The 17,071-nt window shown below is 26.5% G+C and overlaps 1 protein-coding gene across 1 annotated transcript in view; it reads right to left on the reverse strand.

Moving 5' to 3' along the window:
- Window positions 1-8,380, reverse strand: part of LOC145835972 (aquaporin-5-like) — a 30,809-nt gene extending 22,429 nt beyond the window's left edge. Inside the window, exons 1-2 of the mRNA XM_082943744.1 lie at window positions 8,345-8,380; window positions 5,546-5,710 (exon numbers count right to left, since the gene is read on the reverse strand). Coding sequence (XP_082799870.1) covers window positions 5,546-5,708 — 163 coding nt within the window. The 5' untranslated portion in view covers window positions 5,709-5,710; window positions 8,345-8,380. The remainder of the gene's footprint in view (window positions 1-5,545; window positions 5,711-8,344) is intronic.
- Between the last annotated feature and the right edge of the window lie 8,691 nt (window positions 8,381-17,071).

The following is a 17,071-nucleotide window of genomic DNA, read 5'->3' on the forward strand; positions in this document are numbered from 1 at the left end:
AAAGTTTAATACTAATTCGGCAGGTAAACTTACACATGGTGTAACACACTGGTTTTTACCAGAAAACGTTTATCGTTGCAAGAAGTAGAGTTTGAGACTGGTGTTATTTTACGATAAAAATAATTAGATAAGTATACATATATATTTTAGAAACAAGTTGATTAACTTGATGAATTAAATTTTCAACACAGAGCCCACCTTAAGGGCTTTTTTAAGAAAAAAGTTTCAGTTGTGGAGTGCGTAGGCACGAAACTTGAGTTCTGCAAGTTTTTACGTCTTGTAATAAACTTATATATATATAAATATATATTGAAGATTTTATTAAAAGTTCTGGTCAATAGTGCTCGACAATTTGAATTGGAGCTAAGTATTTATTTTATTATATAAAAAACAACAGTTTAGACGACCGTTTCGTACCCAATAAAACCCAATATACTCCTCAGTAAGCTAATGTTTATTACAATGTTAAACAGAAATTTAGAACTTAAAAGTTTATATAATAATTATGACGTAGAATAATGAAGATTTTTTTGTAGTATGCTAAGTTTAAAAAGTGCGCTGATTTTTGTTTTATAACTGGTTTATGAATTTGTGCATTTTGAAAAAGTTTTAGCAATTGCTATTGAAAATTTTGTAAAGTATGAAAAGGAAAGGCTGTATTTAAAAAAATATTTTAAACTGTTTGTGTGCGCGGCTTAATTTTACTTTGACTTAATATCTAGCTAGGTTTAATTTTGCTAAAAAAGTGTTTTTGGTAATGAATGCATATATTTTGTTTTTTGCTTTTCTTTTTTAGTGTTATGATCTTGTATGATTTATCAATTTCGACTTTTTTTAAGTTGCAAAGTCTGCAGCCGAATTTAGTATTGAATTTTTATTTTGTCCTGTTTAGTACTTCCCATTTAATTTTCTAGTCTATATTGTTATTTTTCAAATGCAAAATGTAGTTTGCCAGTTCTGTTGTATATCTTTTGTTAATATTGTTGGATGATTTGTGGTTTTAATATCTTTGTTTAAAACAATTAGTCGTAGGTCCTACGTACTATTTAGTTGCTTTATTGGATGTTAATGTTGCTCTATATAGGTTATGTTAGAAATTATGCATTAGTTGTTTAAAGGGAAGGGTTCTTTGCGGCAATTGCAAAGTACTTTTATCGTTTATATTATTTCATTTTTAATTTTATTGTTGTTTGCTACTATTTTGCTTCTAAAACTACTTGTACAGCTGTACGATATTTTAGCTGTGTTGCGGTTGAGTATTTTTTTATATGGATGGTTTTCATCAAAGGATGTCCTAGTTAAATTTAAAAAGTGTTTGCCTATTTAGAACTTACAGTTAAACTGAACGATGGGTTAAAAATGTTGTATCTCTTTTTCTTTATCTTTTATTTCTTTTTGATAGAATGGTATTGTTGTATTTTGAATTATCTTTGTACATAGCTGAATTAATACTTTTTGGTATTCACTTTTTACATTGTTAAAATATTCTTCATTGTTAGAAAGTTTTATGAGTCTTCTTTTTATTGTTTTGGGTAGATGTTTTAGTACTTGTCGGGGGTGATTGGAGTTGTTGTTTACGTACAAAATTGATTTTTGTTGTTGTAAGGTCGATAACTTGAGTTTAATATGTTAAATAAATATGTTAATATGTACACTCTATTGAATTTGGGAAACTTCTTTTATGATCTTTAATTGTCAAAAAAGCTCTCTTTTGGTGCAGTTTTTTTACTTTTCCTCTTATGTTTAATTCCTTAACAATAGATGCTGCGTTTAAATTAATCTGTTATATTGTTCTCTATATTGTTCAATGCAATTATTTGGAGCTATCTTATAGTCGCTGGTCAAGCAGTTTTTCATAAGTCGGTTGTAATCCTTTTTATCAATAGAATAGAGATTATCTGTTTTCTCGCTAGAAATCATGACTTTATTTGAAGATTTTATCTTCTTAATATCAGAAACCATTCTTTTTTGGAAAGGTGATTTATATCTTCTGAATTCTATGGACTTAACTAAAAGGTAAAGATCATGCTCAAAATGTTTAAGGTCTTCGCAATCAGGTGCAGAATTTCTAGTTGGGAATCCTAAGGAAGTATTGTCTTCATTGCAAAAATTAATTGCGCTGTCCTCATGTTTCTGGTACCAAAAGGCCTTCAAGCGAAGGTTCTGAATAAATTTGTGCAATCTCTGATAAATTGCTTGCCTGTATGTAAGTTCATTCGCTATAGGTATGTTTTTAAGTGAATAATTTATTTCAATGTGCTTCAAAATGTCATTTGAATTCATTTCAAGGTTTGATAAGAGTGCCCAGCTTAAATAGATAAGGAGCTTAATTGTACAATTTGGAAACCAAATGAGTAATAGTGCTCAATCTTGAAACAGAGAGCCAAATTAATTAATAATTTATTGACGAAATTGCAACCTTACTAACCCGGTTTCACCTAAAAAAGGATCTTCAGAGTCTAGGTAGCAATAAAAATGAAGCACACTGATATATATATAGAAAAAAATAATCAAATTAATTGGCACTAATTAGACTAATCAGTACTAATTAGACATAAATTAGTAATTAAATAATTTATAGATATTTTTAAGTGAAATTAATTAACAACTTTATAAAAAATTATTATGTTTAATTAGTAAAAATTATCATAAAATTTATAAAAGTCTAAAAAAATTAAAGATTAAGTTTAACATATAAGATGGTAAAATAGTAAAAATAAGACACAACAAGCAAACAATAAATCAAAAATAACAAGACTTATAATAGAGACACATAGCGGTTAATTATTTTCTGATATTTAATGATTTGATTCTATCTGCTTCGGCTATAGCCATTCTCTCCAGATTGCAGATTGAACAATTGTCAGCTTTCTTCGGGACTGAGCTATTAATTTTGTATAGCACTTGCCATTTGATTTCGGCAAAATTGATATTGTTTGAAATGGCAAATTTGGATAGAGTAGTTGTTTGGGATTTCTTGAGTACGCTGTATTTGTGCTGTTGCCATCTTATTTTGAAAGATACCCCTGTTGATCCTATGTATTCCTTATTCCTGATAGAAGCCCTATAGATACCTTTTAGAAAGCATTCTCCTTTAAAAGGGCAGTTGGTTTTGTCCCTACAGTTGCAAGTCTTATCTTTTTTGATTGAATCGTCTAAAATCCTTTTGTTATGGGTATTTATTACGTTTTTTACGTTTGGAAGGAAACTATATGAAATTTTGTCCTATATTATATACAAACTTCACAAGATCTTTAATAAGATCACCATTAAAATTTCATATAGCTGCCTTCCAAACCTAAAAAACGTAATAAATACCCATAACAAAAGGATTTTAGACGATTCAATCAAAAAAGATAAGACTTGCAACTGTAGGGACAAAACCAACTGCCCTTTTAAAGGAGAATAGAATCACACAACGTAGTAGACAAGGTGCCAAAACTCCGAGAAAACCAAGCGTTCCTTACAATTAAAGATAACAAAGAAAGCTTCCCCAATAAAATCGAATACAGAGTCATAAACCTAAGTAAATAACCTTTTAAAAATACTCAATAAATTTAATCGATAAAATTAATTTAGCAATACGAGACCATTCTAAACTAAATCAAAGGAAAAACACAGATGAAGTAATTACCTTGTTCGAAAATTCAAAATTTAACAAAAACTACAGATTCTTAAAATTTGATACTACTAAATTTTATAAGTATAACTAAAAGTAATTTAATTAAAGCATTAGAGTTCGCTAAACACTTTTACCCAATAACAGACAAACACATGAACCTAATAATACACTCTATTAAGGCAATTTTAACACATAACAATCAAACCTGGAAAAAAATAAGTTCAAACCAATTATTTAACGCTTACGTTGGATCATTTAACGGGGTCAAAATCTGCGATTTAATAGGATTATTTTTACTGAATGAAATTAGAAAAAGTTATATTTTTACCGATAATGAGTTAGGATCATATACAGATAACAGATTAGAAGTAATAAGAAGCAAATCACTGAGATCAGCTGAAAACACTGCTAAATACTTAATTGATTTTTTTAAACACAACTTTAAAGGCTTTAAAATAACAATAGAATCCGGATTATTCCAAACAATTTTTTCAGATATATCCTTTAACATATTAAACTCAAGTTATCAACCTTACAACAAACCGAAATCAACTTTATATGTAAACAACAGCTCTAATCAATCCCGACAAGTACTAAAACAACTACTAGAAACAATAAATAGAAGACTCATAAAACTTTCTAACAATGAAGAATCTTTTAAGAATGTAAAAGTTAATATCAAAAAATATCAATTTAGCCAATTATAAAGATAATTCAAAATACGACAACACCATTCTATCAAAAAGAAATAAAAGAAAAAAAAAAGAGATATAAAATTCAACATAATTAAAATATCGTACAGTTGTACAAATAATTTTAGAAACAAAATAATAGCTCACAAAAAAAAATTAACAAAAGCAATATAAACGATAAAAGTAACACAAAAGATAAACTTTGCAATTGCCGCAAAGAACCCTGCCCTTTAAACAACCAATGCCTAATTTCTAACATAACCTATAGACTATAGAGCAACAGTAACATCCAATAAAGCAAGTAAACAGTACGTGGGACCTACGAAAAATTGTTTTAAACAAAAATATTAAAACCACAAATCACCATTAACAAAAGACATACAACAGTACTGGCAAACTACATTTGGAATTTAACAGATAACAACACAGACTATAAAATTAAATGGAAAATACTAAACAGGACGAAATCAAAATTTAATACTAAATTTGGCTGCAGACTTTGTAACTTAAAAAGAATCGAAATTAATAAATCAGACAAGACCATAAATCTAAAAAAGAAAAGCGAAAGAGAAAATATATGCATTTATTACCAAAAACACTTGTTTAGCAAAGTTAAACCTAAGTAGATATTAAATCAAACTAAAATTAAGTGTGTACACGAGCAGTTTAAACTATTTTTCTAATACAACCTTTCCTTTCAATACTTAACAAATTTTTTAATAGCAATCGCTTAAACTTTTTAAAAATCCACAAGTTTTTACACCAAAAACAAAACTAAAATCAGCGTACATTTCGATCTTAGCTTGCTACAAAAAATCTTTATTATTACTACGTCATAATACTTATAAAACTTTTAAGTTCTAAGTTTCTGTTAAACATGTTAAATAAACTTTAACTTTACTAAAGAACGCTGTATAAGACTATTTTTTGTTGTATAATAAATTAATAAATACATAAATATGCATATACTTTTGGAAAGTTACGTTTTTGTTTTAAACAAACTATTATAATTTTTACCTATTTTAGTAAACATAGTTTACTGCTCTGCCACATAAAGCTTTAAAATTGTAAATATTGTATCATTTATTGCAATCATTTTAGGATTGATAAGTTTAGCTTTTGTGTAAAAGATTAAATGTGTATTAAATCAACTAAAATGAATCCTAATTTTAGTTGATTTAATACATGATGAAAAACTATCGAAAAATTAATCTATGTAACAAAAACTAACCATCGATTTTGGAATTAATTGAAGAAACACACATAACAAAAAACAAAAGAAATGTTGCAATAAATTCAGAAGAAGCACTCCTCCATGTTTCTATAGACACAAGGGTTGATTTAAATTCACTCTTTGACCTTTGTAACCAAGAAGACTTTTTTTGCTGAATCATACCTTGCAGAGGACGAAAATTTAAACAATTATTAGTTACTATAAAAAAACATAAAGTTTCAGTAGAAAGTTTATTAAATAGTTTATTTTGAAACGTTTTAACCATACTTTAATGTTTTATAATAAATGTTTACGACAATTTGTAAAAGTTTTAAACTATAGATTTTTTTTGGCCTAGTATATAGTTAGTTTAGTACGTATAAAGAATAATATTTTTAGTCAGCACAATTTTTGAGAAAGTTATAAACAAACTTATGGGTATGTATAATTTCTTTGAATATCTGATTTTTGGCAGTTTACGCAACTAGACAGCTAATCAGATATCAAGTTGTTTTTGTCTGTTTCACAGTGGTCTGCAATCCTTCTGAAAACGTGTCTGGATCTCTCTCCTATGTAGGATATGCTCTGATCTGCAGGTTTCGTAATGGATTACAGATCACTGTTTTACAGAAGAAAAAGACGCAATACTTGATATACTGTTTAATTAAATACACTGCGAAAACTCAGACATCGTGAAAAACTTTAGATTTATTAAACGATGTAAGAAAGGGGAACTTTACAGTCTTCAATCGATAACGTTATTACTTAATGAGAACATAAAGTTTTTTTTTATTTGACGATTACATTTATGAAAAAAGAAAGTTGAAAAAAAAAACAAATGAACAAACTATGATTATGTAAATAAGGTTAATAAGCTTTTGTACATAAAATACATTTTTCAAATTGTCCAGGACACAGTCAAAGTGTTTTGTGATATTTTTCAAACTGACCTCAGCAAAATTAAATAATCGAGTGATTCTTATTTTATTAAATCTACAATTATTTTTGTATAAAAAAGTTTTCAATGTATTTCAAAAATATATTTCAGTTTTGAAAATTTAGTCTGTTTAAGTTTATTAAAAAAGATTTCTTGAAAGTGCTATAAACTTTTAATGTGCTAAAAAAGTTGTAGACTTTTTTTAATAAGAATTGTTTATTTATAGTTAAAGTTGCAAGTATTATATTAAAAGTAACAAAAATCACTTTAAAATAGTACGTTTTAATATTTATTTGTTTCATACTTTTTATGTATGGTCTCTAACGGTATTAGGAAAGTTTGGAAACTTTAGTAAACACTATTTCACTTTTCTAAACTGTCTGAAATATAAAAGCAACGAATTCATAAAAGTTACAAGTTTGGAGATATTTTGAGTATAATAACTAAAAACTTCAAACTTTAAGTAAATAAGGTCTGCACTAAATAAAAAATCGGTTTTTTAAAGTATAATTTTATCTTACTATATAAACTATAGTTTTTCTCGACTATAAAAGTGTAAAACTAAAAAAGTATTTCTATTTATTCAAATAATATTATTGATGCTTTCTATTAATTACAACAAAAAATTTAAACTGTTGTATAACATCTGAACTTTAGTTTAAGTGTAAATTTCAAATGACTCACTTAACCGTCATAATTCGGCCCTCGAGCAACAAAATTATATCTATTTTTATAGGCTAGATTTTTTTTTAAAAGAAACTTTCTTTTTGTTACAAACTTGCTTTTGAAACAATAATCTATAAACAAAAACTGTTTCGTTTGAAGTTTTCGAAAATATTTTTACAAGCCGTAAAATAATTTAAGTTTTTACTCCAAACTTTTAACCTTTTTTTATAATCTACACTTGCACAGTTTTCTCAACAAAAACATTTGTTAAGTTAATGAGTAAATAAACTAGTTATTTAAATATGCTAAGCTCAAATTAACTTATGCGATTTTTAGAGAGCTACAAAATTAAAATAAAATAGGAAAGAATGCGTATCTGTTAAAGAAATTTTAGCAAACTAAAAAAATTGTTTTGTTTTCCGATAGGCCTTGTTTGTTTGAATTTTAGTAATCGACGTTCTGTTTATTTTTGCTGAAAACCACACAAAAATATATTTAAAAAATTGTTTAACACTGTTTTTTTAATTTTAGCTGATAGGTATGTTTTAAAAGCGTTTAATTACACGCTTAATTTGTAAGTCATCTTGATATATTTACATCATAGTTATAATTAATTAGTATTTTTTCTAACTATTTCATTGAATTTACAAGTTCTTTTTTAGATGTTTACTAAATGTTTATATGAATTTAAGATCAAAAAAGAATTGACTGCAAAAATGTTTTCAGTATGAAAATTTTCATACAACTAAACTACAAAAAGAAAACTGTGTTGAGCAATCATGCAAAAAATTTTTTTTATTCAATGTTCTCGTATTCAAAGCTTTCCATTTCTCAGCATGGTGTTTATAACTTAAAAATATATTATAAAACTATTGAGTTTATTTGTAGCGTACGTCTCTGAATTCAGATAACATAAAATTATTTAAATTATAAACTTAGCTAGTTTACAAAAGCTTATTAAAATTTTACCTTACAACAGTTAATAAATATATGCATGGTACATTATCAAAAAAAGTTTAAGTTTAGTTCTTTTGTATACCGTTGTTTAATTTTTTAGCTAATTACTACTCTTACTTATTCTAAAAATATGAAATATATCTTTTGTTGAAATTATTTTTCGTACGTAATTTTTTATTTTACAAAAAACTCTTTTTATATCAAATCTTATTGGTTTTTAAAGTTTTATAAAAGTTTTACTAAAACAAAAAACAAACTTTTTCCAGAAATTAAGCTTTTTTCGATGAGTTTAGTAGTAGCCTCAATATAAAAAGTAAATTATACTTTGTTGTTATAAAAACACAAGAATCTTTTTTTGATTGTTCTCTCGCACTGTTTTTAGCAAAAATATTTCCCGCACCTCTGAGTGGCGCCTAACTAATATGTTCAATTGAACTGAATTTATAGTTTATGTGCTGCAAATTTAGATTAATTTTGCGCCTAAAGTTTTATATTTAATTTGAAATTCTATAGATTCTAAAAAGTAAACTCAATATTAAAACTATTTAAAGTTTTAATACCTCGTTAATCCAGTCAATAAAGATTAAGTATAAAAACTTAAGTATAAAAAAGAAGTAGTGAAGTACTAATACAGTACTTTAGTACTTTGAAATTTATACTAAACGAAAATAGAAAACTGTGACAATTTTTTTTTTTGATTTAGTTCAATAATTTAAAAAGTTAAAACATTTCTACAAAATAAAAGTAAAAACTTTGAAACAGCTAGCTTGTATAATATAGGTAGTAATAATAGTTTTATATAGTTATTATTAACATAAAATTAAAATTAATAAACTGCAGGCTAATTTGTTTCTTAATTTTTGTTGCATGAAAATAACTTTTACTTTTAAATAAACTTTAATGAATAAACTACGACTACTATAATAATTTTGAAAAAAAGCAAACACTTTATTTTGTTATACTTATCAATTAGTATTTTTATAAACAGAGTTCAATTCAGTACTATTAACATAGAGTACTAGCTTAAATAATTTGATATATATTAGTTTGTGATTTTTTCAGCTTGCTTTTTTAAAGTAAGATTTTTAAACTTTTTTATTTTTCTCTTCACAATATTAGTTGAAGACAGTTAACTAAAGTCAATTATACTAAAGTATTTTTTTACAATTCTATTTTATTAAAACTTATACACGTTTTGATTTCTTAAAAAGTCGTTTTAAAACGTCAGCTGTTTTGAAGATTATATTAAGAAGATAATACTCTGTTTACATATGCTTAATCTATTAATAACTACTTATAACAACAGTATAGTTTGACTGTCTTCCTAATTGTAAAGTTTCAAAAGGAAAAATTACGAAAAGCTAGGAACGTAGCTAAGTATTTTTACTGTGAAGATAAGCGTCTTTACTTTAGATTTATAATTTAAAAAGAATAATTTTAAACTTCTTTAGTATTGTTAAGAGATAATCTATTAAATAAAAATGATTACTAGCTATTTAGCGCCTTACCGTTAATGTTAACAAATTTGTTTTGATCTTAGAGTCTGCCGTTGAAATTCTAATACTTTTTAAAACTTTTCTTTAAATAGGTATTTCATATATAATTTAAGACAAATTTTAAAGCATTGTATAAATGAGAGAAAAAAGAAAGTAAAATACTAAAAAAAAAAAACAGTTTTATAATTTTTGGCTAATGAAAAAGATAAACAAAAAGTATCTTAAAGAGTATAATTTACTTTTATTTTTAGGAAAACTTATAATAGTCGTTAGAATTTAGTTAAAGTTAAATTATTGTCATGTAAGCATTTAGTTAGTTATATAACTTTATTTTGTATTTTAAACTCCCAAGAATGATATGTTTAATACAGGTTAGATACAGTTTAATGTCCTGGACAAGACATTAAACGAGTCTTGTTGAAACACAAGGTGTATTCCCTGATATTTTCAGAGTCAGCGAAAAAATTAGCTGTTTTTCATGTTTTTTTTTAAAAGCTTATTTTAGATTAATTTTTTGTATTTTTGGGTTAGGTGGGTTAGGGATAAGGATACAAATTAAAAATAATAAAAAGTTAAAAAAAAAAAATTTTTAGCAAATACTAGGAGAAAAACCTTGGCGTTACAAACGCACCCACATTAAATTGTACCATAATGGTGTATGACTCGATAACCGAAAGGTTTTTTCGTACACCTGGTCTTTGAATTAAACTTTTTGCTCGCTTTTTAATCATTTAACAATGATAAATTTTTTGAAAACTTAAAACTCAACTACGTTCAAGTATAAAACTATGTAAACGTCCAAAAATATATAAAGGTAATGAATTTTTGAGATTGTTTTTTTAATTAACAAAAGTTAAAATTCTCAATGCGAAAGCAGAAATTAATATTTATAATACAAAAAAACAAATAATGTTCGTATTGTTTACTAAAGACGTTTAACTCGTTTCATCAGAACAATATAAAGCGCATAGCGGTAGGACGTTTTGTGGGTAGTTTTAAATATTAGGTACTTTTGGTTGCAGCAATTTTGCAAAAAAGTACCTAATATTTTGATGACGTCATTAACTTTACTTTGGGTAATTTTGAATCTTAAACTTTGTAAACAAAGCAAAATTGCTGTCTAGGCCTATGATAAATTCACTTTGTTATTTTTTAAATATGAAAATGATTATATCTGAAAAAAAAACAACAAAATAGTACAAAACATTTCCCTTTGTTATTAAAGTTATAGAAATATAATTTTTAACTCTTATATTTTTTGTGTAAGTTACAACTTCAAACTCAAAAACAAATTAAGCTTTTTTTTTTTCTTTATAGTTTATAATTGATGACTTTAAGTCATAGAAAAAATTTAAACTAGTTATACATAAGTTATGTAGTTCAATAAAACCTAGCATTTTTTAGTTTGAAATAAAGCTAAAAGGGTAAGCTAAAATTTATTTAACTAAAAACACATTTTAAGTATTTTTACAGTATATTTTTAGTGTTGTTACATCATCAAAAGTACCAAATAATACTCAAAAAAAAACTACCCATAAAAAGTTCTACCCAGCGCATAGCAAAATTTTTTAAAGAATCACAAAAAAAACACATTACGACGTTTCAAATAAAATTGAATAACTTTAGTTAGCTTATCTTAAAAACTACTTATGTACAAGTTAACTTATGTTTTGTTTTGTTTGTTCTTGTTTTTGGTTCTTTTAAAATACATATTTTGGTTGTCAAGATATACTATAATTTAAAATGCGAAATACTCGGCAGAACTAAAACAAAACCGTAAAACAACAAAACATGCTACTTATGTAGCTTATAAATGTAAGAAATCGAAAAAATTAAAAAAGAGTTATTTTCAGATAAGCTAACTAAAAATATCCAATTTTATTTGAAACGTCATGATTTGTTTTTTTTTGTGATTCTTTAAAAATGTTTGCTTTGTGCTTTATATTGTTCTGATGAATTGTGTTAAACGTTGAAACTTTAGTTAACAATACGAAAACTAGTTATTTTTTTGTAAAATAAATTAAGTTAATGATTATATAAAAATTAAGTTACATCCATTAATACATTAGTCAACTTAACTATTCAAGTAATTTTCAAATAAAACATTAAAGAACAATGTTAACAATAATATTTTGAATTTTAAAGTTTGATACACAAAAATGTTAAACTACACTAGGCACGTAGCTTGGTACGTTTCTGCAAATCTACAGAAACGTAAACATTTGTGCGAAAAAACTCGCTTTTCTTTTCATTATTCAGCTTTTAAGACCTAGTTTCTTTAGCTTCGAGTACTCGTATATACTTAGTTTTGCATTCCTGAATATAATTTTATTTTTACGGACCCTCTAGCACTTTTAGTGTCGTAAATATTGAACAAATTGAATACATCTAAATTGTATACAAATAGCTTGGTGTAAAAATCTATTATCAAATAGCAAACTATTGTAAAAAAATCCATTTCGAGGTAGATTTCGTTTAAATGATGTGAGAGTATAAAAAAAGTAAGTGTGAGAGACGATCTTGTACTATTGAAATGTTTGTGGTGAGTCAAAAAGAACTTAACATTTTTTGAAATTTACATTTTTTTGTCTTACAAAAGAGCAAATACAGATAAAAGATATATGAAAAGATAAATTTTAGAAAAGATGAAAATAACATGAAGAATTAAATTTTGTTTTAAATCAAATTGACTCTCTGAGTTGAATGTTTTAAGATTCAATCCCTGTGGTTGACAAATATACAAAAATGAATAACTTTTGAAACAGTGATAATAATCTCATTTCCTGAAGTTTTATCAATAAAATTAGAATCTATGAAATCAGAAAAATAACACAATAAGACAAATAGCTTGCAACAAGAAGAAATATTGAAAAACTCAATAATATAAACATTTTTTTAAGAATAATATGAACAAATTATTTTTTTATTTATTTTAGAACTTTAATTTTTAATTAAAACTTGTTTTAAAGATTTTATAATTGCTTAGTAAGTTAAAGTTTTTATTTTTCACGATTAATATAAACAAATTACAGTTTTTTATTGTATTTTAGAACTTTATTTTTTAATTAAAACTGGTTTTAGAGATTTTATAAATGCTTACCTTAGTTAAAGTTTTTATTGCATTTCTTAGCAAAGTTAAAAGAATTAAATTGTACATTGTAGCCACACACTCAAAGTATTCTGGATAACTCTAGGATACTTAGAGTTTTATTTTTGAACTCAGGCTGACTTAGTATAGTTTTTTTTTTTTTAATATGAAAAACTAAGGACATTTTAGGTTTGTTAATAATGTCATAACAGATGTTTTTCTAGATTTGAATGAGATTTTGCTAGCTAGTTTTAATAAACTTTTATATTATAACCAATTTTGTAAAAAAAACATTGATAAATTTGAAAAGTTAGTCTTATTTCAAAAAATAAGAAGAAAAATTCAAAAATAAAATCCTGGAATTGGTGTTGGTCATATTGTAGAGCTGTTATTAATACCTATTTTAGTTGTATTGTTATATTATTTGTTTACAATGAGTTTGTTTTCTATGCAAACTGTTTTATTATATGAAGATTTTTTCAGAGTTTTTGGTTTTATTCCCAACTTTCAAAGGTTTTTCATTATATCTGTTTTTTTCATTTTTATATTAACAATTTTTAAGTAGTTTACAAAATTACAAAAAATTAAGGTAGTACATTTGTATTTTCTAGTTAGCTTTACATTTTGAAATTTTTTTTTGAGTTTTATTTTTATTACTACTGTAAACATGGTACACTATGTGTGGATTTTAACAAATTTAGTTGTTTCACAGATTTTTAAAACTAAGTTTAAAAGTTAAGTTTTCTAAGCTTAAAATTATGCAAATATCATTTGAAAGTAAAACCACCCACTTGATACCATTGACACCAGGGACGTAGCTAGCTCAAAAAAGTTATGAATCTGCAAAAATTAAAACATCTGAAATAACTCGTGATAACGTCCTAGCGGGAACACAGCAATTTAAACTACCTCTAATGTTATTGAATTTAATCTGAAAAATGCAGTTATGTTAATACATCAAAAATGGAATGTTAAGTTACGAGTGATAACTGTATACAAGGCAATTTAATTTGCTCCACACGCCTTATGACTCTTTATGTCTTGCCACTTGTGTAAACCAAGAAATCATTCATTAAACGGTAGGAATTTTTATAGGTAGTTTTAAATATTGGGTACTTTCAATTGCAGCACATTTGCAAAAAAAAAAGAGTACCAAACATTTTGATGACGTCATTAACTTTACTTTGGGTATTTTTGAAGCTTAAACTTGTAAAATAAACAAAATTGCTGTCTAAGCCTATGACAAATTCACTTTTTTAATTTTTTAAAATATGAAAATAATCATATCTGAAATTAAACAATAGAATAATACTAAGCATTTCCCTATGTTAACAAAATTAAAAAAAATAATTTTGTTAACATAAAGTTACAATTTTAAATTCAAACACAAATAAAAAACTATGATTTTAAAAATTATTCTTTTATAGTTTATTGATGAATTTAATTCATAAAAAATTTTGAACTAATTATACATGAGTTATGTACTTCAATAAAAGCTACCTTTTTATAGTTTGAAATAAAGTTAACAGGGTAGTATCAAACCTAAATGCTTATGGGAATCTTAGAATGTTATATAAAATCCTAAAATGACTTGAAATTCTGATCACTTATTTTGTCTAGAAAAGTAAATAAGGCTTGAATTTAAAAAAATATATTAAATTTTGAAAAATTGAAAGAAGTTTCAAAAAAAGTTTAGGAGCCACATTGGGTACAGGGAGGGTGTAGATCACTTTTATTACAAGTTGATGTCACTTTATGAAATTTAATCTAAACTACAAGTATCTTTATACAGATTTTTTATACCAAAACAAATTTTTGATATAAAACATTAAAAAAGAAGAGTACAGTAGGTTTTAATTGTCATCTTTTACTATTTTTTAAATATTGAAAAGAATACTTTCTTAAAATTTGAGCAGTGTTGCCAAAACACCTGGAATCCAGGAACTTGACAGCTTAAACAAAACTTGGAAAAAACTTGAACTTTTGAAATTAAAAAATTTGAAAAAAATCCTATATTTAAAAAAAAACATCAAAAAAATTGTAATTTTTAAACTACTTCCACATGTAAAATAATAACATTTTTATAAAATATGATAACTTAAAGTCATCAATAATTTATAAAAGAAAAATTTTCAAAGTCAATAGCTTAATTTGTGGTTGAATTTAAAATTGTAACTTACACAAAAAATATCAAGGTTGAAAATTATATTTCCTTAATTTTGTTAACATAGTGAAATGTTTAGTATTGTTTTATTTCAGATACAATTATTTTTATATTTAGAAAAATAAACAAAGTAAATTTATCATAGGCCTAGACAGCAAATTTATTTTTTTTACAAAGTTTAACCTTAATAACTACCGAAAGTAAAGTTAATGACATCATCAAACATTGGGTACTTTTTTTTGCAAAATTGAGGCAATTAAAAGTACCAAATACTTAAAACTACCCATAAAAAGTTAAAAAGTCCTACCCTTCATTAAAAATAAGTATAAAAAATCACCATTTAACTCAAAAACACTTATACTGTTTTGAAAATCAAACATTAACGTAGTCAATAGTAACAACAAGTTATGCAAATTTTTGTAACATAAAATTGTATGATTTTGATTTTTAAAGCTACAGCTTCCTTTAGAATCAATTTTGCAAAATAAAGCTTTAACGCCCTAAATGTTACAATTTGGATGTATTTAGTTCGTTCAATTTTTTTACGACACTATTCATTCCCAATTCATTTTTCATTCCGAATCGGTGCGTTTTTGGTTTGAAAAACGCACCGATGAAATTTCAGCAGGTAATGGAGGCCTTGCTGAGGGAATGCGAAGACTTCACTTATGTCTATCTTGACGACATATTGATACATTCTTACACGGAAGAGGAGCATGTCTATCATGTGAGAAAAGTATTTGAAACCCTGTCAAAATACGGACTCTTCTTGAATGTAAAAAAGACTACCTTTGCTAAGTCGAAATTAGAATTTCTCGGGCACGTGATCGGCGTAGAGGGGATCAATGTACAAGCCTCAAAAGTAGCGGCCATTAAAGAGTATCCCGTACCCATTACGTGCAAAGATCTAAAGAGGTTTCTTGGGATGGCGAACTACTACCATTCCTTTATTGTTGGTTTAGCAGAGATCTTAGCACCCTTAAGCGCAATATCAGGGGGACCAAAAAAGACCAACCGAACCATCTTGAAGTTAGACGATTCTCATATCAAAGCGTTTGAGGACACAAAGACAGCATTAGCTAACGCAGCCACCCTGTCGTTTGAAGACCAGGGTAAACCTCTCATTTTGTTCTCTGATGCCTCGGACACCCACACAGGTGCCTCACTAGAACAACTAAACGATAAAAATGTGATGGTACCTCTTGCTTTCTTTTCAAGAAGCATTCCGGAAAACAAACGAGCACGTTGTACATACTACAAAGAACTAACAGGTTTAGTTATGGCCATTAAGCATTTCCACAGTCGAATCTATGGGCGACAACTAATAATAAGATCTGACAATATGGCCCTTTTTAACGCATTAAAGAAGGAGTTGACAGATCAATCCCCCTACGTGCAACGTCATCTCCAAAGAATACAAGAATACAACCCGACCGTCATCCATGTTAAAGGCACAGATAATGTGGTGGCAGACGCTCTTAGCAGACCACCGCGAGCGGCAACGATGTACATGGGTAGGTACGAAACGGATCCAGACTATGAGGAAATGTGGTACTCCGACTCTGAAGACGAAGTCTCAGAAGACGAGTCCATGGAAATAGAAGAGGAGATAATCACACCAGAAAGGATCGACAGGAACTCTGTGGCTCTCTTGCAACAAAGTGAACCTGACTTGATTGAAACAGCCCAAACACTGAAAAAAGTAGTTGAGTTTAGCAAGCCCGAAAACAGATATAATTTAAGGAAAAGGAAAAAAGTGATTAACTGGGATAAAGTAATTAACTGCCAGGAAGGAAGCAGTAGCGACGAAAACTAGGAAATTACAAAACTGGTTGACAACTGCTACAATGGAGAACCGTTGGTTCTGATTGGTAAACTCCAAGATTTCTTCCTTTTTTGTACAAGCAAAAAAAGATATTTGGTACTTTTTAGATGAATACTACTTAGGGGCTTATTCAAATAAGCAACAGTTGATTTTCACTGATTATTTGTACAACACCTAGAAGCTGCTTGCATTTTTTATATTACTGTTAAATGACTTAACTTTAAGATTTTTTTAATTTTAAAAATAATGGGGTTTTTGATTTTATATTTATTTGTACAACCATTAAAAATTAGTATCTTATAGACATGTATTTTTTTTTTGTAATTATCTTAGCTAAAATAGGTACTGTGTGATATTCTATATAAAAATCTAAAATTTTCTATATTGCATTGAGTTTTGATTGTCTCCTGT

The sequence above is a fragment of the Thalia democratica genome, chromosome 5 (assembly GCF_965202585.1).
Source record: "Thalia democratica chromosome 5, ktThaDemo2.hap1.1, whole genome shotgun sequence".
NCBI classification, from domain to species: domain Eukaryota; kingdom Metazoa; phylum Chordata; class Thaliacea; order Salpida; family Salpidae; genus Thalia; species Thalia democratica.